This window comes from Aptenodytes patagonicus, chromosome 4 (assembly GCF_965638725.1).
Source record: "Aptenodytes patagonicus chromosome 4, bAptPat1.pri.cur, whole genome shotgun sequence".
Taxonomy (NCBI): Eukaryota; Metazoa; Chordata; class Aves; order Sphenisciformes; family Spheniscidae; genus Aptenodytes; species Aptenodytes patagonicus.
In genome coordinates this window covers 9,178,940-9,202,608 of record NC_134952.1, presented here as the reverse complement: position 1 = coordinate 9,202,608, position 23,669 = coordinate 9,178,940, and the positions used below count along the sequence as shown (strand labels likewise).

General features: G+C 43.3%; 1 protein-coding gene across 2 annotated transcripts; it reads right to left on the bottom strand.

Moving 5' to 3' along the window:
• Positions 1–356: 356 nt before the first annotated feature.
• On the bottom strand, positions 357–23,666 carry LOC143159251 (NELL2-interacting cell ontogeny regulator 1). Of its 2 annotated transcripts, XM_076335797.1 has the most exons (6): positions 23,359–23,666; positions 23,167–23,241; positions 15,036–15,169; positions 14,034–14,191; positions 7,160–7,248; positions 357–2,647 (listed from the first exon to the last, which is right to left on the bottom strand). In XM_076335797.1, exons 2-6 carry the CDS (start codon positions 23,188–23,190, stop codon positions 2,582–2,584), a joined length of 471 nt encoding a protein of 156 aa, XP_076191912.1. In that variant the 5' UTR covers positions 23,191–23,241; positions 23,359–23,666; the 3' UTR covers positions 357–2,581. The 2 variants fall into 2 exon arrangements, with proteins under 2 accessions (XP_076191912.1, XP_076191913.1); XM_076335798.1 differs by having other exon boundaries at positions 2,572–2,643; positions 23,167–23,666.
• Positions 23,667–23,669: the final 3 nt, after the last annotated feature.

Sequence of the window (23,669 nt, the reverse complement as noted above, 5' to 3'; positions counted from 1 at the left end):
ATTTAAATTAACTTCATGAGCAATAATAAATTAAAACTATCTAGCTCAGTTTTTTTTCTTCATGCCATCCAGCAATTATAAGGAGCTTTATCACAACCACCAAGAACAGAGTATGGGGCCCTTAAAAACGCTCACAAAAATAATTGCAGTACTTTTAATTTCAAATAAGAGTGAGTTTGATTTTTTACTTCAGCAAATAAGAATACATTCATAAATTTAGGTGAAAAACAAGATTTTATTTTCGTATTCAAAATAGCATTTTTTCTCTGTGGATTTTCCACCTAATTAAAGACCAGATATTTATTAATGCATAAGCACTATCATTTTTCAAATCAGTAACAAAGCACACCAAATACTATAATGTATCTTGCCCTTTTATTGTATTGTATTATAGACAAAGAGGAGTACATACAGAATAATCACTGCTATCACAACCGTAAAGTTGCAGTGTCACTCTGATCCCTTTGGGAGTCAGAGAACATCCACTTGTCATTCATTCCACCTGTTCATCATAACAAGCTGCCTATATCAAAACTCAACTGTGAGCAACCATTTTTCTAAATAAAAACACAGCCAAAAAAGCAGTGCTTGTTAACAGGACTTTGCAAGATTCTTTAAGGTACCAGCAGAATAAGCATGCACAACAGCAATACAAAACCATAGACATGCTGCTCCCTGAAAAGGTGAGCTGTGCTGGAAAATTCACAGGTTCAGTGCTGGAACTCCATCTCCTGCAAAAAGCCGACTCAAAATCTGTGCATTACTTTGGTGCAAATCTAACTGGGAGTAAAGTGACCTAAGGTTGGTATTTTGCAAAGGAGTTGTGTTAAACCTATTGTTTTATCTGTAAAATAAAATGTGGTCTATGATAAGAACCCCTATTGCTTCCCATCAGTCAGTTACCAGTGTTACAGCGGAGTGTAATGCTACCAGAAGCAATGTGTTGCTGTGTCATGCTGCTTCTCTTCTATACAAACTAGGTCCTGATGACCTATAAAGGGTTTTTCTAGAATACTACAAAGGACAAAGCAAATTTCCTACTTGAAGTGCAGGTGCAAGGAAGCTTTTCCTTGCTGAGAACCACATGCCTTTCAAACAACTTTGGCAGAGTATATGGTAATACACTCCTTTGTGTTATTGAGTATGACTGCACACAAAATAATAAGTTGGCAGTGGGTCACAGTTCCCTGTTTCCCTGTGTCTCATGTGGTAGATAAAATGGGAGAAAAGCGGTTTGGAAACATACAGATAGCTACCGTCATAACTTACTGAGCAGCCTGACGCAAAATATCAGCCACTTACGGGAAGACAGACATATTAATAAGAATTGGTAAAATGACTTTGAAAACCACTGTTGTTGACACTGCTCCCATACTCTTGTTTGTACAAAAGTTTCTAGCCTGTACATAGATGCTCTAGCTGATATACAAATCTCTATTAATTATACTTTGGGGATGATATTTTAAGCCTTGTGAAAAAGTTGTTATTATCTACAAGAACTTTCCACCAGGGCCATTTTCTGCTCTCCTCCCCAAAACAAAGGAAAAAAGGAAAACAACGAGAAAGGTTTTGCTATTCTTTTTCAAAGAGTAACAAGGCGCAATCTTGTCTACTACTACACTGCCTAAATTGTTTTGTTCTCTCTTGTCTCACACTGACTGCCGCAGGAATATTAATAGTATCAGCACTGTAACCCACTGCTATGGAGTGTAAAGTCCATGCAAGAGCTATGGACCATTTTGGTAGAACTTAAATATTTCTCAAAATACAGTTTGCAAGAGACTCCTGGGCACACAGGCATTTTGTAGGCTTTCTGCCAAAACTCTCTGTAGAGGCCAGTTTGAGTGGTTCAATCCAGTATGTGATTTGCTTAATGAAAGACACTTCTCCAGAAGATTTTGGCAGATGCAATCAGTTCAATTGCCAGGCAGTATTCATGTGATTACAAATGTTACTGATCACATTAGATACTTAATAAATCTCTCCAAAAAGATCACAGCTACTGTGTGGCTGTGAAGAAATTAAAATTGTGATACAGATTACTGTGTTTGCCGTGCACTGGACTATTGATACAATTGGGAACAAATACCTTCCTTGGACTGCCAAGCAGTCAGTGACAACTATTAATTTCTATATAAAGCCATGACTGCTTGTTTGTAAATGTTTAGCTATGCATCATTGCAAAGTAGCTTTCTTATCATGTTAGGGACACATTCTACCATAAATACATTAAAGAATTCGACTTCACTGACTTTCACAGATCTATGGCAATTGACATGTGCTGAGGGGTTGGCCTGAGAGTCCAGGGACAATTTTTGGCTTGAAATACCCGAAAAGCGAGATGCTATCCTCACATAAAACCCATGAGCGAGATTTTGGTGCTGTCTCTTCTGTTGACATTTCAGCAGATGCAATATCGCATACAGTACTGATAAAACACATCAAAGCAAAAATGATCTGAGCTGTACCTGTTTGGATAAAAATTGTTTTCCTTGCAGTTGCACTCTGTATCTTCCAGTAATTTATTGAACAGCATTTTAAAAATGAATAAATGTCCATTGGCCAAATCCCAGTGCTCGTTTCAGTGTATTGCACAAAAGCAATCACACAGGCCTCTCTTTTCCGCTCTCAGGAGGAGGGTTTCTGTCTGAAAAAAACCATGAAATTAAAGAACTGAATATATCACTTTAGAAGAGTATATAATTGATTAGACCTAATCCCTCCACGCAGCTGTAGTCAAGGTGCTTTGCTGAGTGAAAAATCATAGTTATTAGTGCTGGTTTTCATCCAGAAAAAGTGATGAAATAAGTATATTCAGAACTGAGGTGCATGGAGAGTATTTCTATAGTTTAAATGTTTTCATTTTCACAGTTAACTTCTAGGGAGTAGGCTGTCAAAATTATTAAAGTGTCCTTTATAAATGCTGAGAAAAATTCCACTTTCAACTGCACTGTTTTTAATTCCTTCACAGTGATTGATGGCTTCCTGTTGACGATGTCTTCAGTACTGTATAATTTAATTGCGCCAGATAGCACGTGCTGAGGAGCCAGTTGTGCTCTCAGTTACACTGCTGTTTCTCTAGAATAACTGAGTTCAATCCAGCTGTCAGTCTAACCTTGTTGTCTGAAACTCATAATCTTTCAGGGCAGATCTAGACTTGAGTTTGTGGCTCCTATTTTAACATGAGTTAATTTACTGACAGTTGCCTTATTATCAACTCCATTTGGAGCCATGCCCCCAGAACTCCAACAAAAGCTTAAAAACCATTCTCTATATACATCATTGTCCTGGTTTTGGCTGGGATAGAGTTAATTTTCTTCCTAGCAGCTGGCATAGTGCTGTGTTTTGGGTTTAGCATGAGAACAATGTTGATAACACACTGAAGTTTTAGTTGTGGCTAAGCAGTGTTTATACTAAGTCAAGGACTTTTCAGCTTCCCATACTCTGCAAGCGAGGAGGTGCACAAGAAGCTGGGAGGGGGCACAGCCAGGACAGCTGACCCAAACTGGCCAAAGGGACATTCCATACCGTGTGACGTCATGCTCAGTATATAAAGCTGGGGGGAGTTGGCCGGTGGGCAGTGATCGCTGCTCAGGGACAGACTGGGCATCGGTCGGCGGGTAGTGAGCAATTGCATCATGCATCACTTGCTTTGTATATTTTTCTATTATTATTATTATTATTATTATTATTATTATTATTATTATTACTACTATTACTATTATTACTATTACTACTATTTTAATTAATTTTATTTCAATTATTAAACTGTTCTTATCTCAACCCATGAGTTTTCTCACTTTTACTCTTCTGATTCTCTCCCCCATCCCACTGGGGTGGGGGGAGTGAGCGAGCAGCTGTGTGGTGCTCAGTTGCCGGCTGAGGTTAAACCATGACAATCATTTAAAATTACTTGCTCTTGGTTTTGGAGCATCTTAGTGGAAAAGCATTTCCAAGCTTTTTTCTCTGTATCCAGGAACAAAAATTAACTTCAGAGCCTCAAAGATATTTAAGTATCATTCATTTAATTGTGATCAAATAACTTAAATCTTTTGTGGGTCCTGGTCTCAGTCTTTGAGAAACAAAGGCTGAATTTCTCAAATGGCACCATAATTTCAAAAGCTGAGTCTCTTGCAAGACTCAAAATAAAATTGTTGGTGCAAGCAACTCACATTAGCAAGCACAATTGTGACTGAAGAGAAACCCCTTCCTAGGCGTATCTTGTGGTTTTCACCCTGTGGTCTGTGGTCCCTTAAGTAATCTGTAGACTAAATTTGAAGAGTTTCTTGAGGAGAAAAAAAGTTACCAGGCTTAAATTCACCATGAATGGGTTTCCCATCTGCACTGGAAAAAACCATTAAAGGTTGAAAACCACTTGTAAACAACAGGACAAGGTCTTCAGCCTGCTGGTGTTCCTCTGGCATGATGCCTCCTGACAAATTAGAAACAGCAAAGGGCTAATTAACAAAGACACAGAGTTTCCAAAGGAGTAGCTGGGCACTTCTACCTGGGGACCTGCTCCACCAAGCTCTGCCTTGCTTGGCCAGCAGTACCTCTGTCCCCCAGCAGTTCCCACTCTCTACTACTCATTTCTTGTTCTCAGACTGCAAGGTTTTGCAGGGAGAGGCTGCTTCAGAACTGCTTTCCCCTCCCCTCCACAGCCCTCTATCATTTTCAACTCAAACTTATGACATCCACCTTTGCATTAAAGAGGACTTGTTCACTTTCCTTTTCTGCTTTCACTTATCGGCTTAGTGCAACGGCAGGCATTATTAAACACTGCTCCTCGCTTGTACAATGCAATCCTGGATGAATGAATGCTCTCATTGTTGGGAGCCCAGTAGAAATCATAGAATCATCTTAACTTCAAACAGGCTTATTGGATTTCACTGTAATGCCAACAAGCTGTCACTGTTAGAACAAACCCTGCCTAGGCGTCACTCATGACTATTTACAGGCAGGAAGAGCAGATCTGGGAGCACTCAACAGTAAACAGAAAGACTATGAAAGAGAAGCATCAATTACAAAACTTAATTGTGGCCCCATTGGCATTGGCTTAGGAAGTCCCTGTTAGGAACAGCCCTGCATGGGGCTTGCCCTTGTAACAACGACTTTCAAGACTCAGGAGTTGTTGAATGAAGTTATTTGTGTGTAAAACTTGAGAAATTATAGTTGGTCAGCATAAGCCAGGCACCAGTGGCTGAGTAAGGATATGGAGGCTGTACCTTTCAGAGAATATAAGGCTACAGTGTGCCATTTGTAGGGCCCTGGCCACTGCATTTCACTTTAGTATCTCTGCATCATTCAATAATTTGTATTTAACTAAAGCATCTCTTCCAGAAAGGCCTTTGGAGTCTCAGTCCAAAGGCTGGAAAAGATGGACAGTAATATACCCTTTCTTTACTAGTAGTATTAAACTCTGACAGTTGTCAAAGGGTGAGTGATGTTGCAGATAACTGGTTACGTTTGTTTTAGTGATGCACTGTTCCTATGCCCCTTGTTCTGTAAGGCTAAGAGCTATCTGAATCCGTGCCTTGGCATCTCAGGCCTGTCCAGGTCCTCACAGAAACAGAAGCTTATCTTGTGGTACTCTGGGACCGGCTTCTCCCTTTATACTCTGCCTCGCCTCTTACAAGACAGCTTTGCTCTCTGATGGGTTGTATTCTCACTCCACCCTCCAAATAGAATGGCCAACACAGATGCGTCTGAATATCTCTGTAAGTGGGATTAAGGAATTTTCCTGCCTCTATTGCATTCAAAAAAATTTTCCCAGTGCAACTTAGACAGAAATTTAGTACCTCCTTTAACTTCCCATGTAAAGCCTGTTGACAGTGTAAGAACCAACACAGCTGCGATTGTACATGGTCTTGCCGTGTCATGCATAGGTACAAAACATTTCAGCTGAACCTAATCCAAACAGGTGAAACCCCGCTATGCACCAGAACAGCCCAGCACAGCTGCTGGAGGTAAAGCCCCTCTATTCACAGTCTACCACTTAACAGTTATTTAGTATTACGCTAGTGCATGGGAAACTTTTGCAATGTAACCTGTACTGCACTCAGAGTTCTGCCCTAATCAGTTTGCTATTGATAGCTCAAGAAAGCTAAAGTCACTCCAACCTTATTGTGTGGGGCCCTACATGATTGCCCAAGGTCACAAGAAACCAAAGGCAAAGCAACATAATTGCCCTTCTGTGTTATAGTTTGAGACACATAATTGATTTACATCTCTTTGGTTGACTGCTGTGAATGACAATTTGAGCGGAGCATGACTTTAAAGGAACATGGAGCCCTTCTCACCTACCAACAGAGACAGCACTGGCCAAAGGGACTGAGCAGGCACCTAAGGGAACTGGGAGATGTGGCTGCGATCTGGCTTCACTCCCCACAAGTCGCTTTACTGTCATGTCCAGTGTTAATGGAGTTGTTAGGGAAGGAGAGGTAGCACAAGACATACACGAGGGGGGCTTTATTAGAGGTGAGAGACCTCCTGCCCCCTGCAAACTTCAGACAGCATGGGAACCACTGTGGTAAGTCCTATCCTAGTCAGTGTTTGTGCATATTTAGGAACCCACGTACACACGCATTGCTAAAATCAGGGCATTTAACACACCCTCATTTTTTGTTCATTGGGACCTCTGCAGCACAAGACCAGCATGTAAAGTTGCAAAATGCTCTGTGTGCTGTGATAACTACCCAAGCAAATGTGCTTCCCCCTTTTTCACAGAGTATCGATCCATGAGCAAGGAATATGCGTGCTTCCCTTTCCCCTCTGCCAGCCCTGCCAGCCCCCTTCTTCCTCTCCAGTTCACTTTCTGCTCCTGCCCAGTGAACAGTCAGTTCACAGCTCAGAAGCAATGTTGTGCGATAAAGAGTAAATCATCTTTCTTGTTCTTCTCTCCCTTCATACATCTTCTTTCCTTCTCTATTTGATGCAGGGACTGTCTTGGGTAATTCTCGAGCCTGTTACGCAAGAAGTCTGACTAGATGATCTTTAATGAACCTCTCCAGCCTGTGAAAAATAATCTGTACTTGGTACAATCCTATTTGCTGAAATGGAAGTGAGTCAGCAGAGATGTCATGTCTGCTGTACACAGACAGGCAGACCTGGCCACTTAGAGATAAAGGCTAAGTAAAAGCATTTCTATAGAAACACATACCCGTGTGTCTAGATTATATGCTGTCTTCTTTAAATCCTGCAACGCCCTCTGCATGAACTCAAACGCATGGCAGTCAACACAGGGACGACCTGGAAAAAGGTACAGAAGAAGATATCACTGTCAGCATGAAATCTGGAGTGTGGCAGTACAGAGAGAGACTACTTAGAGACCTTGCAATGCCAGGAGAGAACCCATTTTACTAGGCACCCACACCTGCATGTGTACAAAGTTAGGGCTGCCTGTGGACAGGACTGTATCTATCCTTGTGCAAGTGTCTAAGGACCAGCAAAAACACAAGAGCATTTTGCTGTGTGTGCTTTTCTGAACATAGCCCAGGCTTGACTCTGCCTGGTGCTGTGTGCCTTCAGCCCCCAGCTTCTCCCCTTAAAATGGAAAACCTCAACACTTCTCAGACATGGGTTAATTCTCAACTGATAGACTGAAAATAGCAGTTTGCAGTGGTTCAGAAACCAGACAGGCAGGTCTGTTTTTACAGGAGCTCTTACAGAGCGGCTTGGCAAGGGAGAGTGCCAGATCTGTATTTGCTTCCTTTCACCTGCTGCTGTATTTTTTTCTCTGCCAGGAATGCAAAGCATCCCACTGGCTCCGCAGCTGGTGCCAGTGTGCGTGCACAGAGGGGCAGGGCAGGGAAAAGGCAGAGAAGAGGAGGAGGAAGGGACCTGTAACAACTAAAATGGCTCACTTCTGGACCTGGGCATTTCTGCTCTGCCAGGATTCACCCTGCACTAATCTCAGGCCCTTTCGTTCAGTCACAGAGTTAATGAAGTGTGGGTTTTCAGAAGAAGAAATTGCAGATACTGGAGGAGATGCAGGGGGAATGGGGAGAGAGGGCATTTTACATTGATCACAGAGCCCCCATGTGGGGGGGGGTGGTGCTGAAATCCTTGTCCACTGGCAGCCACTTGTGCTGCTCTGACAAAGCAAAGAGGGTGCAGAGCTGCTGCTGAGATAGCTGGGGAGCTGCCTGGAGCCAGAGAGCTGCCATGCAGCACTGCAGCACCCCATACCTGGCACCCTGCTGCCAACATGCACTTCTGAGTTGGGCCTGATGGAAGGGAGCAGCCGGAGTGCTTCTCAGTCCCCAGCGAGCCTCTTAGGGGCTTTGACCTGTTCAGGACGTGTTTCTCTCCCACCCATCATCCTCCATCTCCCCTCCACGCAGTTGACATCTCAGGGAGACCCAGGGATCAAGCCAGGGACTTAATTCTAGGGATGTGGGGAGATGCAAAGTCCCCACCTCTATAAGAACAGCATCACTCAACAAAGATTCTCTTCAGGTCTGAGAGGAGTAGCAACAGGATGGTTATGAGCACATTTTAAGGATGCTCAACCCCCTCTTGTTTTCAGTATTTCAGTAATTTAATTGTTTTCACTTCAGATCATGGAGCAGAGCCCTTAGAAAGAACCTGCATCCTCAGTCTGCTGTCAGCAAATCCATCATTCACTTGGTGCCATGGCCTGCTCCCTCCTCTTGCTGTGGTCTTCTCAGAAAACACCCTGCCCTGGCTCCACCTCAATGAAGTGCTGCATACCCTGAAGTGCTTGTCACTAAAGTGTTCTCAAAATCAGAACTTGATGGAGAAAAAACAAACTTCAGGTCATAAATGAATGTCTCCTGCTCCGGCAGTGTGGAGAAAGCATCTTTGAGAAGAACCATGAATTCCATTGTCAATCACTGCCTGCCACCCAGGAAGTCTTCCTAGGCCCTCATGAAGGCCATGGCTGTGTGGAATCATTCACTGGTATTTATGGCAGCCAAGTGCTCCTATGTGGACAGGGAGATACTAGTGGAATGGCACAACCATGCCAAGTGATTATTTCAGTTCTGCCACCCCTGTGAAAGCAGCTGCCCTGGCATCAAAGCAGCTTCTGCAGGAAAATGGTGGTCACACAGAGGACACCTGCCTGTGCAGGATCAGCACATGCGAAGCTTCTAACAGGGCACTGCTCTTCAAAGCTACAATGCAGATGCAGCCAGTTCCACCACATAATGGGATATTCACTCTCTAATATGGTTTCCTGGGCTGTCCTCCTTGGTGGAGGGTCCTTCTCCAGGCACAGCTGTCACTGGGTTAGCACCCCTGCCTGCTGGGAGGTAGCAGCCCTGCAGCACTGGCAGTGGGAGAGCTCGTGTGATTCCTCCAGCCAGCTATATCCCAGGATGGGACACATCATTTTGACTTCCAGCGGCGCAGAGAGGACTCACGGAAGCAGCACCACTGGAAGACGAGAGGACAGCTGTACCTGGGAGGAGGTGACGAGCAGCTGGGGAGGTGGCTGGCTATAAACTCTTCCACCCATGCAGCCCTGCGGAGCACGCATCTGTTCAGCACTTTGGGGACTGAACTAGGGCAATGCTGATCTCTCCGTCAAGCACCTTGCACTAGCACAGAGTAACTTGAAGGCAGTTCTGCAAATAAAATAGGGGCGATATCCCACTACCTGGAAAACCTATAGCTACAGTCAGATTTTTACCAGCAGAGCTGCCCAAGTCCTGGCTCTAGCCAGGCTTTAAATCTATTATACTAGCCAGACTCTCGCAGTAGCCAATAGCAGATACTTAAGGAAGATATAAGAATAAGCCTATAGCAATGTTCTTCTAGCCTACTAAGAGGCTGGAGGATATCCTGAGTCTGGCTCATGCTTCTACATCTGATAAGCCCTCCATGAATTTTTCTCACATTAATTTGCCCCGTTGCTTCCTGAATCCATGTAAACTTTTGGCATCTACAGCATCCTGTGGCAACGAGTTCCACAGCTCAGCTATTCACTGTGTGAACAAAATACCATTCTTGTCTGCTCTGAAGTTAACATCTGCTGGTTTCATTTCCTGCCTCTAATTTTTGCACTGGAAGAGATAGTTATTAAACATTCACCGTCTTTGTCCCACTTACGACTTTGCTGCTCTCCATCATTCCCTGCCTCGGTGTCTCCTTTCCAGACTGAAGAGCTGGGCTGGTAAGCTGGCCTGTCTAGAAGCTGGACTTATTCTCTCTTCATGCTCACAATATTTTCAGTAGGATGTCCATGGACATTTCCCCAAAGTAATGATGTCTAAGGGTCTGTTTCCACAAGGGTTTTAAGCAAATCTAAATACGTGCTGTTGCCAATAGGAGCAATCCCACCCTGCTTTCTGTCCTTGGCTACGTGTTCCCACACCTTCCCTCGCTCACAGCAGGAGTGACCATGCAATTGCTTGGTCAGCTGGATCGCTGATTTTTTTTCTCCAGATCAGATCCTGAATGCCCAAGTTCTGCAGCCAGAACAAGAAATAGGGCAAGGACAGGAGGCCAGGTTATGGGGAGGAGAAGGGCAGAGGCAGCATAGGCTTACATCAGCTTAAAGCACTCGTGAAACCAAACTTTAAGTCACATCATAGCAAAGTAGAGCAAAGTGCTATTAATTCCTTGCTGACAGCTGGGAACAGACTATCATTCATAGGAAGACTTAACAGGTTTGTGGATTAACATAATGAGAATTATCAAGAGTCAGCTATAATTCTTTAAATGGGTCCTGTCAGCATGAAGACTGTATGTGTCTCTGTGTATTTGGGGAGAAGTGGGGGAGGAGAGCTTAAAATATGCTTCTTGGCTTCTTCTTGGTGAAAAACTGGAACTGAAAGCACTGTGGAAGTCTAATTTACTTTCTCTCACATGCACATGGCGTTTACTCTTTGTATTTCATGCACCTTGGCTAATGAAAACAGACTGACCAGCTTCTGTTCTTCAAATTCCACATTTCAGCTTTCACAGCGGGTGATCTGGGCTATAAATGCAATGGGACGTTGGGGAAATAATTACTCAATTTTTTTTAGTGGATTGCCCTGAACTTTAAAGAAAATAATCTGCAAACATTAGTAACACTACTTCATATTTGAACAGTCTTTTGCATATGCAAAGTGCTGTGTATAAAGTATAAGGACATGAATAATCACTGCTAATTAGCATTATTCATAAAAAGCTGGGCCTGGCTCTCTGACTGGCAGAAAAGTATGCCAAATGGAGAGCAGGTGATGATACCCCAAGCCAGATACCAGTGCTACACACAGGGCAGGATCTCTCTGCAAAGCTAAGAAGAACTCTGACTCACTCTCATGCTTCTCTCCTGTGACTCCTGCACCTCCCACGCTTGCACGAGAGCATTGCTGCCCCTCTCCTGCTCATGGTACTGCAGGAGGGACACATTCCTCCCACCCAGTAGGAGAGAGAGGCTGTAGTGCTGTGCAGTCTGTGAGGGATTGTTTCTGCTAAAGGCGTATTCCCAGTCCCATGCCGCACACCTGGGAACAGAGAAAAGCATCGAGCACCACACTGGTCTGCCCTACAGAAGGACACTTAGTATGGTCCATGTACATCATATATCCCTGTCAAGAATGTGTACTAGAGCCCCCTTTTTCTCCCTGGGTCATGCAGGATCACACAGCCACCATTTTACCTGGGCTGACAGTTTGGACTTAAGTGCCAGCAATAAGGAAGTTGTGCACATGTGCTGCAGTAGCGCTGCCCCGAGAATGGGTCAGTGCCCAGGAAGATCAACTCCTTGATGAGAAATAGCTGACATCAAGCAGAAAAAGATCCAGGAATGTCTGTACTAGATCACATCAAAGGTCTGCTGGCCCAGTGTCCTGTCTGTCGTGAGCTACATCTCTTGTAGTACATTAAATGTGTCTAGGAGCATTCCCAGGCTTTGAGAGCAGCTGGCATGGGACAGCTCATCTCTGGAACAGTAAACTCTGTCTTCCAGATAGGCAAATGGCCTCCTGTCATGGACAAAAGTGTGCCAGGGACCATCCTAGCAGGTTACTAGTACAGTCATATCCCCATGCCAGGGAACATCCATGGGCGCTGGTTGTAGATGTGACCTTCACAGCCAACAATGGATGCCCATGAAAGAGCACAAGAACAGGGCAAGTATGGAGGGATGTGTCCCCAGCGACCCTGCCAGGCCTCAGGAATATGCTGAGGCAGCTCCTGAGCCAGAATAACTGCTGCTGTATCTAACAGCCCTTTCTAAGATTTTTTTTCCTTGAATTTACACAATCAGTTCTGCAATCCCATGCAAACTTTTAGCTTCCACAGTGTCCTAAGGGAGGAGTTCCACAGGTTAACTATCAGGAAGAGCCCTGAAGGGCAAAGGAAAGTACCCGGAGCACTTAGCAGCTATGCAGCACTCTGAACAAGTGGCTGATTAGGAGCATCCCAAGTTCCTTGTTGCTTTAAAACTCTGTCCCTGCAGCAGCACAAAACAATTTACAATTCATGATCAGCTGAGAGTCTTCCTCCTGGCCTGGCCTCCAACATAAATACCGTTATGCGTTCGTAGCAATGCTACCAGCCTCCATTACTCAGGACAGAGCAGCATGTCTCTGCAGAAATACTGGCCACAGAAACACTCTGACCCGCCCTTCATTCCTCACTCTCACATGCAGGAGTAAGACAAGACAAGGAATCTTGTCTCAAGGGCTCTTCAGGGGACTTAGTAGCCTGGCCACAGGATATCAAAACCATGAGATAACTCCTTGAGATTGGCGCCAGAGACCCTGGCCAAGAGTTTTGTTCTACAGATAAAATGGGAGTTTCCACTACACAAGCAGAACAAGGAATCACCATATACTTTTTCCCAAAAATGTGTTGACTTGCCTCTGCTAACATAGACACACAAAGGGCACATATAATTTATTTTTCAAACATGATTTTCTCCTTGAGGACACAAAATGGACTACGTGCCACAAAACTTATTAAAGTTAATTAATGCCTGGAAAACAGACACACAAAATAGAGATGAGGTCTGTTTTAGAACAGACCAAAACTTAGCACTAATAAAACAAGAAGAGAATGGAAAAAGAAGGGAATTCAGCATTTAAGTCCTGTAGAGACAAATACACAGAGGTGTATTTGAAAACTAGCAATGGAATTATAGGAGAATAAAATGCAGTGACTAAATCAGGTCTTGTATCAAATATTTTGGTAGTCATGTAAAAAGATAGCTGTGATACAAACTAAGCATGATTAAGAACTAGAGATTGGTTTGTATGCAATTACTTTCCTTTTTTTTCCCCCAGAGGATATTTTAAGTTTCTAATGAGTAGCTACTTCCCACTCGCTGTCACCAAAATACCCTGAGAACATTGACTCCATCCCCTAATATCTTTGAACTATTGCCTCATTTTGGAGCTGAGAAAGTTTAACTAGAAACTTGCTCAAAATGACAGAGGAAGCTAATATAGAGCTGTGATCCAAATTCAAGAGCTCCCAGCTCCACAGTGTGCTCAAGCTAGTCTGTCATATTTATTTATTTTTTAGGTTTGCAGAATAGCAGTAGGATTTCAGAAATCTATATATGTTTTACAAATACACTGTTTGGGTCAACTTCCCCTGTGTCAATCTATAGTAGTTACAAGAAAGTTGAACTTGAGCTATTGTTCCAACCAAATACTAAAATAAGCAAAATGTAACTCCCTACCAGAAATAAACACTAATTTCCTCCTAACAATATCCAGATTAGCAAGGACTTCATACGTATTGTGGCAAATCTGGAAACAAAACTCTCAAGAAGCAGATCTAAAAGACCTACAACCAAAGAGCTGTTAAACAAGCTCCAATTAAAATTATAGTATTCAGTTAGTATTTTTTCCTTTAATTTATTAATCCTTTCCTTGCTTGCTGTTTTTATAAGCGCTGTTTTCATGTGCTTTGCTGACATGTTACAAATTCAGCGTTTCTTCCTCACTAATCAGGCAATGCAACGTTCCCCCTGGAGCTTAAGGTCTGTGTGGCTGCTGTGGGTTAAGTGGAGGAAAGCAAGCAGGACGCGGTGCAGCGGGAGGGCATGAGTGCACACGGCAGGTACATACTTTCTGCAGGAATGACACTCCCAGAGTCCTGGCCGGCCCCCACAAGCCTCACGCTTAGCAGGCCAACCACTGAGATGAATGGGATCGCCACACGCACCACGCTCCAGACAGACAGCAACGCCATTACTCTTATCAATAATTCAAGCTTTCTTCCCTGCCTGAAACGAGGAGAAATAGTGAAAATCAGCAGTATGCTCCCAGCACGCTCCCCACAAAGGAGTGGATGAGACGTGATAAGCACAGACCCACATGTACACGCAAACCCACACGCACACATCACTGCAGTGACACGCCACGGGCTTGCGATGCACCCCAAGGACCAGTTTGCCAAGTACCTGATCTTTCTCTTCGCCTGTGTGCCAGACCCTTGGAGCAGCTGTAGCGAGCAGGCGAGGCTCCAGCAGCCACTCTGAGCATGCGTCCCCCCTGCATCCCCCCTTCCCTGATTAGGGTCATTGCCATGGAGATTTGCTATAGCAACACTGAAAAATTGGAGCTGCCAAGTGGAGAAGAAGATTTAAAGGGACCACAGTGTGGTGGATGGTCACTGCTGTACTCCTCCTCTGCCTCTGCTCCTTGAAGGCCATGTCCTCTCCTTGGCGAACACTGGCTGCTGCCACCCATATGAGAGGGTCTTAGGCAATTTTTGTGTTTGTTGCTTTTATTCCTGAAGGGACTGTGCTGAAATATGCAGCTCCCATCCCTTGCTTTACCTGTAACTCACTTAAAGTGAGATTTTGTTCCGGGAGGTTCAAATGAGATGAAAACACAAAAGTTTGCTTGGAAAAATAAAGATGCAAGGCCTGCTGATGGTGCCCTGGGCTCTGGGGCAGACTCCATTACGGGCTTCGTTTAACTACACTGAAAATGAAGCCTTCTGGACAACAGCAACATTGGCACATGAACCGACCAGGAATATGGATCCTGCACAGCATCACACTAGGTAATCGTGGTAACAGCCCAGCCAAAACCTACGCACCGCAAAAGTTTAAGGATGCTCACTTCAAGCTCAACTCTTGATCTGGGATTTTGCTAATAGGCTGTGTCCTGACAAAGCTCGAGTATGAGCCCTCCTGGATAGGAGATCTCCATAAGGACCTGGCTGAAATCAAGCGTTCAGAAAGTGGAGGTGATACCTGTTGGAAAAGAGAGAGAGAGGCTCTCAATACCTGCTTGCCCCAGAGTGTGGTTAAAGACCACAGATCTTGCAATGTATCTGTTCAATTCATGGCTTTGTCCTTCTCTCAGGGGAGGACACTCCACCGCCTTTCACTGGAGAGCAGGCTCCAGCCTTCCTGGTCTGTACAGAATAACTAACGTGCCAGGCTGTGGAGGCATCAGCCTTCCTGGGCTGAGACACAATTTATCCCTGGCTTTCTTCAGCCCTAGGGACTGTCACCAGCAATGTACTTTGCTTCTATTTTACTTGTTCCTGTGGCTTCCTCAGAATTACCTCTCACATCCCTCATTTCAATGCTTATGCTTTCGGACCAGGTTAGTTTAAAAGTCATCTCAAAGGGCTCCAGGCTCTTGACCACTTTCTGGCAAAGTGGAATTGCCTTGTGCATGCAAGAGAGGACTCTGCAGGGAGGGCAGCCCAGAGTAGTGGAAGCAATTCCTATAAGAATGACATGCTGAGCAAACTTTTAGCCCAAAGTGCAACTGAAACTCAACTTCCCTTCCGTGGAAGGTCCAAATGAGTCAGTCAATGGGGTCTTCATAAGGTGAGTCAGGGCACATGTGTGCACGAAGATGGCTCCACTGCCTTTATGAGAAACTGAGACTCCTAATCCAAGCTCTGAAGTTGGATGCCTGAAGTGAGGTTGTGTGAGACGGCCCAGTTTAACATTGTTTATCTCTTCACAGGCCTCAGATGCCTGTTAAAGGAACAGCTCCGTAAGATCCAGGATATAATGGAACAACGTTGTACAGTTTGACTATACACTCATTTAGGGCTGGTGACATAGTCTAGCCTTGATCTGCAGTTTTAAATAACACCAAATGGAAATTCTGGCACAAAATCCAAACCTTACAATTCCATTCACCGTGGCATATGTGTTTCTTGAGCATACCCTCATTATGGTCCCATGGCCATATCATACTTTTCATACATGAGCTTCAAGAAAAGGATGGAAAGGAATTGCCTACAGATGCAATAAACTTTGATAAGGTGGAAAGCACTGTTTGTTCTAATATTTTTTCAAGGTATCAATATAGTCTTTTCTAAAATTGTAACTATTTTGTAAAATCTTTTTCATAATTGCTTGGTCTTTTCAGTAGGTAGGTAGAACAAGCAGTACAACCCACAATGAGGTAAGGAAAGGAATTTGACATCTCAGGGAGGAAGGACAACCACAGAAGTAAGCAGAGGTGTTACCCATCTTAAAAAACTGCAGAAAGTATAGAAGGGGATCAGAGCAGAGAACTTGGGAAAATGTGGAATAAAGAGAAGCTGAACATCCTGAAATATGTCATTCCCAGGATGCCAAACTCCAAGGATGCCTACACATGGTTTGGTGATATCTTGTTATTAGGGTCTATACATCATAGAATTATAGAATCATAGAATCATGGAATGGTTTGGGTTGGAAGGGACCTCTAAAGGTCATCTAGTCCAACCCCCCTGCAATGAGCAGGGACATCTTCAACTAGATCAGGTTGCTCAGAGCCCTGTCCAGCCTGACCTTGAATGTTTCCAGGGATGGGGCATCCACCACCTCTCTGGGCAACCTGTGCCAGTGTTTCACCACCCTCAGTGTAAAAAATTTCTTCCTTATATCTAGTCTGAATCTACCCTCTTTTAGTTTAAAACCATTTCCCCTTGTCCTGTTGCAACAGGCCCTGCTAAAAGGTCTGTCCCCATCTTTCTTATAAGCCCCCTTTAAGTATTGAAAGACTGCAATAAGGTCTCCCCGGAGCCTTCTCTTCTCCAGGCTGAACAACCCCAACTCTCTCAGCCTGTCCTCACAGGAGAGGTGTCACAGCAACATTTTGCATAGTTGTATATTCATCCAATAAAGCTTCTCTGCAAGAGGATGGACTGTCTTTGTCGGTTTCTGACTGCTCAACCACCCACTACCCCAACTTAACAATGTGATAGCGCCACAGCAGGAGTCCTTGCTGAATTGGACTACTGCCACCCAGACAGTACAGCACCACTGAACCTGCTCCCACTTGAGACAGTGAGGGGGATCTGCAGTAGGGCCCTCTCTATCCACCATCTAATGGGGTGGAAGGTGTTATTTCTGTGTTACAGCACACTGCTAAGCTTAAAATAATGTCCTTTTTTTTTAACTGTTTGGTGCCAATGTAAAACAATCAGACATAGCACTTGCAGAGTCAGGCCAGTTTTTGCATCAAATGCCATGGTCTTTAAGAAGCATGAGAAAAGTTCCCAACTCCTCTTGCTAGCAGAACTATGTGGTCCAAGATGCAGTTCTCAATTCACAGGGAACAGGAGCCAGTCTGCATGGAAAACTTCCAGAAATCTGTGTTGTTCTATCACCTCCAGCAAAGCTGAAGAAGAGAGAAGTATGAAAGCACTTGCATGACTTGCTTTGCTATTACATTCACTATTGCCTACCACTACGACTAAGGAATACCAGTACTAAATTTACTTTGAAGGATGAGAAAATTCCAAGAGATTCATAGGAGTCCATTTGCTGTCTGAAGAATGTCATAGTGAATCTCAGAGGGCTGCTGGAAATATTTATACTTCGTTTTCTTTTTCTACAGAGAACCCATACCTAATTATCATTTGCTAACAGAAGAAGAGTTTCCTCCAAAATAATCAGAAACATCCAGACATTTATTGGGAAGATGACTAGTGAGGATAGACATCTGGTAGCTCCCTCAGAAAATCTCTTATTGATGCCTAAGTGTTACAGGTATTGCAAGTTAGTTACATCTTTGCAGTGGAGGAAGAAAATGTATATGCCTAGTTAAAATCACTAACATTAGAGGCCTGAGTTAAATGTGTGTGCATAAAAGGAAGGTGCAGGCAAAGGTTCTAATTTTAGAACTCCATTATTATAGTAATGGGTAGACATGGCAAATAGGGTGGTTAATCCCAGTCTAATATAAAGTGCTAAATCATTGCCTGCTAACATGGCCATAAGCCCTTTGTTGAACTGAAACCGAAGAAGAAAGCACAGAGACAGAAGAATCTGTGTCTGTTTACTGTTACTTGAATAATAGAGTGGCAAGAGAATACAGGCACAACCTCAGAAAGGCCAAGAAGCAAAACCAGATGCAAATAGTGAGAAACATGAAGAATAGCAAGACAGCATACTTTAAACACATGGGGAGTAAGGAAGACAAAAACCAAGTGAAGAGTTTGTTCTCTGTTCAGCAGAAGGGGAAAGTTAATCAAGTTGATGCCTAGAAAGTGATACAGGGCTTAGCATCTATTTTCTCTACCAACCAAAATAAGGTGAACAAGTGAGCAGGAGGCTAACACAACTAATACCAGTGTACATGTTTTAGGCAAGAACATTTAGCAGAAATTTGTTTTGGTTACATATGCTTGTAGGTTTGTGCCAGGTCACTTTTCAGGGTTTCAATCTGCCTAGAGCTCTCCTTTTACTCAGGGCTATCACTAGACCTACCTCTGGATATGTAAAGAAGAAACTAAAGCAACCACCGTCAGCAATTATTGCTGAGAGCTCAGGGAAGATGTGTTATACCAGCCATGGAAAAGAGTAAATGCCGTGACTGTTGTCCTGGTTTCGGCAGGGATAGAGTTAATTTCCTTTCTAGTAGCTGGTATGGTGTTTTGGATTTAGGATGAGAACAAAGTTGATAACGCACCGATGTTTTAGTTGTTGCTAGGTAGTGCTTACACTAGCCAAGGACTTTTTAGTTTCCCATGCTCTATGGACTGAGAAGGCTGGAGGTGCACAAGAAGCTGGGAGGGGGCACAGCCAAACTGGCCAAAGGGACATTCCATCCCATGTGACGTCATGCTCAGTACATAAACTGGGGGAAAGCTGGCCGGGGGGGCCGCTGCTCGGGGACTGGCTGGGCATCAGTTGGCGGGTGATAAGCAATTGTACTGTGCATCACTTGCTTTGTGTATTATTATTATTATTATCATATTATTATTATTATCATTTTATTTCAATTATTAAACTGTTTTTATCTCAACCCACGAGTTTTTCTAACTTGTGCTCTTCCAATTCTCTCCCCCATCCCACCGGGGGTGAGCGAGTGAGCGAGCGGCTGCGTGGTGCTTAGTTGCCGACTGAGATTAAACCACGACACTGTCTTTAAAAGGGGGAAGAGAAACTGGAAAATGACACGCAAACCAGTTTACCGTCAATCCCTGGGAATGTTTTAGAAGCAAAAATCCCACTGACAGTTTGTAAGCATTTAGAAAACAAGAAGTGGAGTGGCAAATAAGAGGTATTTGTCAAGAATCAAGTCAAACCAGCTTAGTTTCCTTCTGTGACATGGTAACAGGCCTTGCAGGTAGGGAAAAGCCAAATTTAATCAACTTCAAGAAGATTTCTGATGCCGTATCACACAGCATTGTCAGAAGCAAATGAAGGAAACTGCTCTGAGGCCAGCAAAACTGGCTGGGTCACTGCTGAGAGTTAGCAGTGAGTCACTGTCACCATGGAAAGATATATCACATGGGGTCTGCAGAGACTCCCTTAGGTCAAGGGTTATTCAGTATTTCATTAGTCAGCTGGATAATGAATAAGCGAAGTGGTTATTTAAGATGTAACATCAACCTGGGAGGTTATAAGCAATGCTGGGGGAGAGGACTAGAATTCTAAATCATACAGACAAGTTGAAAAAAAGGGTCTAAAAACAGAATAAAATTTGATAAGGATGAGAACAAGGTGCTACACTTCATCAGGAATAATCAACGGCTCGTATTTAGAATGGGGAACAGCAGGTTAAGTGGCACTTCTACGGTGGAGCTACGGAGTCACAAGCTGAAATCAGTCTACACTATTCTGTCATTGCCAAAAAAATGCAAATATACTGGGATATACAAAAAAAGTGCAAAAGCTTAGACTGCCTTCAGCAGAAGGTCTGAGCTGTAGTACTGCATCTGGTTTGGTCACTGCAATACTAGGAACCAGCAGAGACACCAACAGCAGCAGAAATAACCAGAGGTTTAAATTGCATGAAGGAGGCACCACCAAAGCCCCTGGAAAACTTCTTAATAATAGGGATGGCACTGGGATGGATTGCCTGTGAAAGACGGTGATATTTAAGCCTGTAGGTATAAGTTAGACATCATTTGGGAATGGCATTGGGATAGTTGGCCCCACATAAAGACAAGGGATGGACTGGGTGATTTCTTACGGATACCTTTCCCTTCCTGTTTTTCATGATTTTATGATTACAAGAATCATTTTGCTTCCCAGGCAGTCACTTCCCAGCCCTCTGTGTTGTAATTCCAGCATAAACACAGACACCCCTGGGAGAAACACATTGCCCTTGTGCAGCATCTGAAATCCAGACTGACTGTTTCTCCTTCCTCAGTTATCAGGGCAAAGGCAATGTTTTTCTGGTCTGAGCAAGTATGATGGCTAGAAAACATTCCCATTTAGGGATGGGTCGCTGATAAAGGAATTCAGAGACATTTGGCTGCAGGGCAGCTGCCAGGGCTCACAGCTTCTTAATCCTCCTTTAAATAATTATTTCACAGTCTTGCAAATGAATTGAGAGGTGAGAGGCTGGTGCACTGTAGATGTTTCAGTGCATAAACAGAATAAATGGTATTGTCTTTTTTTCTGACAGCCATCTCAAGCCTTGAGAAGGACTGAAAATTAAAGCACCCTATACTTATCTTGTCCCTCATGCCGTGAGATAATGATTCACCTTTGCTTGATGGCTCAGTATCTTCTTTAAACACTAAGTCAGAGCTTTGGTGGGGAAAAAAAGTCTCCCTCATGAAATGACAAATTTGTTCTTGGCATCATTGCCTGATAAGTTCCCCATCTTAGAGCTTCCTGGAAAACCCTTCAAGAATCCAACCACAAGCTGAACCTTGGTCAGACTATGAGGCTTCAAGACACTGCAGCTGTCCCAAAATCCATGTGACACTGCAAAACAGGGATGTGGCTGCAAATAGGGAGTATGATAGAAACTTAGCACCAAGATCCTTTGATGCAGGAGCTAGTCAACTCCAAGAGGCCTCTTTCACCACAGTGTAAGATGTGGGAAAGCATCCAGGCTTGATCAGTTCGCCAAAAATCAACTGAAGCCAAGTGTGACAAGCATCTTTAAACACCTTCTAAAGCCTAGAATGCTTTCACAGGAGGGGCTGCTGTCAAGCTATTGTGAAATGAAGGTCAGTTCAGGCTTTTGATTCCAAGAAAAAGTAAGAACCACTGGCAAAATACCAGTTTTCCTAGTTTATATTTGAGGTTTGCATTGGACTGCTGGAAATCCAGCAACTGATGACTGTGCTGGACATGGGGTAAATTTACAGCATAGACAAGAGTTGTGTACTGTTTGTGTACACTCAGCCTGAATGCCACTGACAGTGAAGCTGAGCTATTTGCCTTGCTACTGCCAGTCTTATCCCTGTCTAGGAAGGTATAAGCATGTAATTTTTTACTTGCTATAGAATTGTGTGCAAAAATCCCTTCTGAATTCATGTGTTCTGAGAGTAGTTGATGTTCAGGAAGAACCTGTTCGTTGTTTTTTTAAGTGCTGGGGTTTGGGCACGTTATTCTGTGGCTACCAAAACCAAAGTAACAAAAGGCACAGGCAGTTCTCCTCTGCACAGCCTGTATGCGCATACAGAAAGGGGAGGTGGGGAGATGTCATTTCATTTTAGAAAAGCTATTGACTTCTAGGACATGGTTCAACCTTCCATGGGTAAAATACAGTCTGATTTTACATTGCATATAAAGTAAACCATACTTTAAATGTGCAATATACCAGCTGTCAAAAGGCATTTAAACATCGTTCAGTTCCCACTTCAATGCAAGATTGAATTGCGCATTAATTATATTCAGTGCTGTTGGCTGAAACCAGATACTTTTCACAAGCTGGATGCTTTATTACAGTGTAGATATAGTCCAGGACGAATGCAAGAGCTGCTTAGGCAAGAAACCATGTGTATCAAATTTACTGCATGGATGAAGTTCTGCCCTTTAACCGGGGAAGAGAAATAACCCACAATGCCCAGAGCTTTGAAAGTCAACTTATAGCACTAAAGATAGCCTCCAGTGAAAGCCTTGACTATAAGCATTCACAAATGCTGGTAACTTTGATTTTGGTCTAAAAGTTTGTGTCTCTCCCCAGCCCCTGTATTAAACTGAGAGTTTCATAGTGAAACCGTGGTCATCTTTTTGGGTTGTCGTCGAGAGCTGAATAGATACCACCTCATTAAACCTCGTATCACTAGCAATTTTAAAGTCTGTTGGGATTTATGCAAAGGAAAATGCCAAGTTTCACCAAGCTCAGTGCAGAAGCCACACAATCTGATAAATTTTGTCAATATTGTTTGCCTAAATGAGCATTGATTTGCTCAAAAGTTAGTCCGATTTGACATAAAAATGTAGTTTATGTGAGGAGATCTTTCCATTAATTTGGACTAGACACAATTCTGTTATACAGAGAAGCTCCTACACTTTCTGCTCATTTTGTAGAAGAGCCCTTTACATAAATAAGCTTATGCACGTCAAATCGGCATGCATTAAACGTTCTTTGCACTTAAAGCTAAATAGAAGCTGTGTTTTGTCTCTACGTTCTCTAACAATTAACACAAGACTGTAACTGCTGTAATGCAACAACTGCCACTTCAGAGCAAAAAAAATCTGCTGTATTTACACTTTCCCAGTAACGTGATTCCTTCATTTCTCTGTCAGTGGTACCTACTGGCTTTTGCATTGCCAAATATTTTATGGAGTTTAGGAATAAAATAAAGGATTAGGGTAAAAATAAAGTTCTAATCTTAAAAAAATAAATGAAAATAGCATCAATGCTTAGAAAACATCTAACAATTATATGTAGCTCAGGGCTGAGGCTGCCATTATGTTTGCCCGAGCATGAACATTAAGTGTTAAGTGCAGCTATTAATGCATACACTCAGAAAATTCAGATCCCCCCACCCCAAAACAAGAACTTGAATACCAGCCTCCCTTGAAAGCTGTGTCCTGCTTACCCTACGGAACGGTCTAACTTGCATCACCAGTCAGCAGTCTTTCGGGTTGATTTGGACTCTCAAAGAAGAGTGAAGCTATATAAAGAATAATGAGAGAGTTGCCAGTCCTGTTCCATTTTCAGACTCTATTGACAAAGAGAACAAGCTATAGTTTTGTCACCTAAATGACCAGAAAAGTGCAGTATCACTTACTTTGATTTAAACAGCAAAAGGCACTCAAGGCTAATGAAGACAAGCTGATATGTTAGTAGGTTTTCAGCAAGTGCATGGTTCAGAGCAGAAATCAAATGATGACAGCCTTGACTGTCAGGAAAGAAAAGTGTAGGCAGTCCAATGTAAGAAATAGAATATATGCAGATATTTGCATTTCCTTTCTCACGGCATCCATGCCTGGAACTCTTTTTCTTATGTTTTAAGCCACTTTTTAAAATTCAGGAGCTTAGAGGCCTTGAAAATACCATCTCTGCCACTCCTCGTCTCTACAAAGTTACAGTCAGAACAGC

Coding starts and splice junctions, on each gene's coding strand:
- LOC143159251 (XM_076335797.1), bottom strand. CDS start 23,190: ATGCAAGTTAGACCGTTCCGTAGG. Junction 15,170..23,166: donor AAGTTAGACCGTTCCGTAGG/GTAAGCAGGACA, acceptor CTTTTCCAACAG/GTATCACCTCCACTTTCTGA. Junction 2,648..7,159: donor CATATAATCTAGACACACGG/GTATGTGTTTCT, acceptor GGTTTTTTTCAG/ACAGAAACCCTCCTCCTGAG.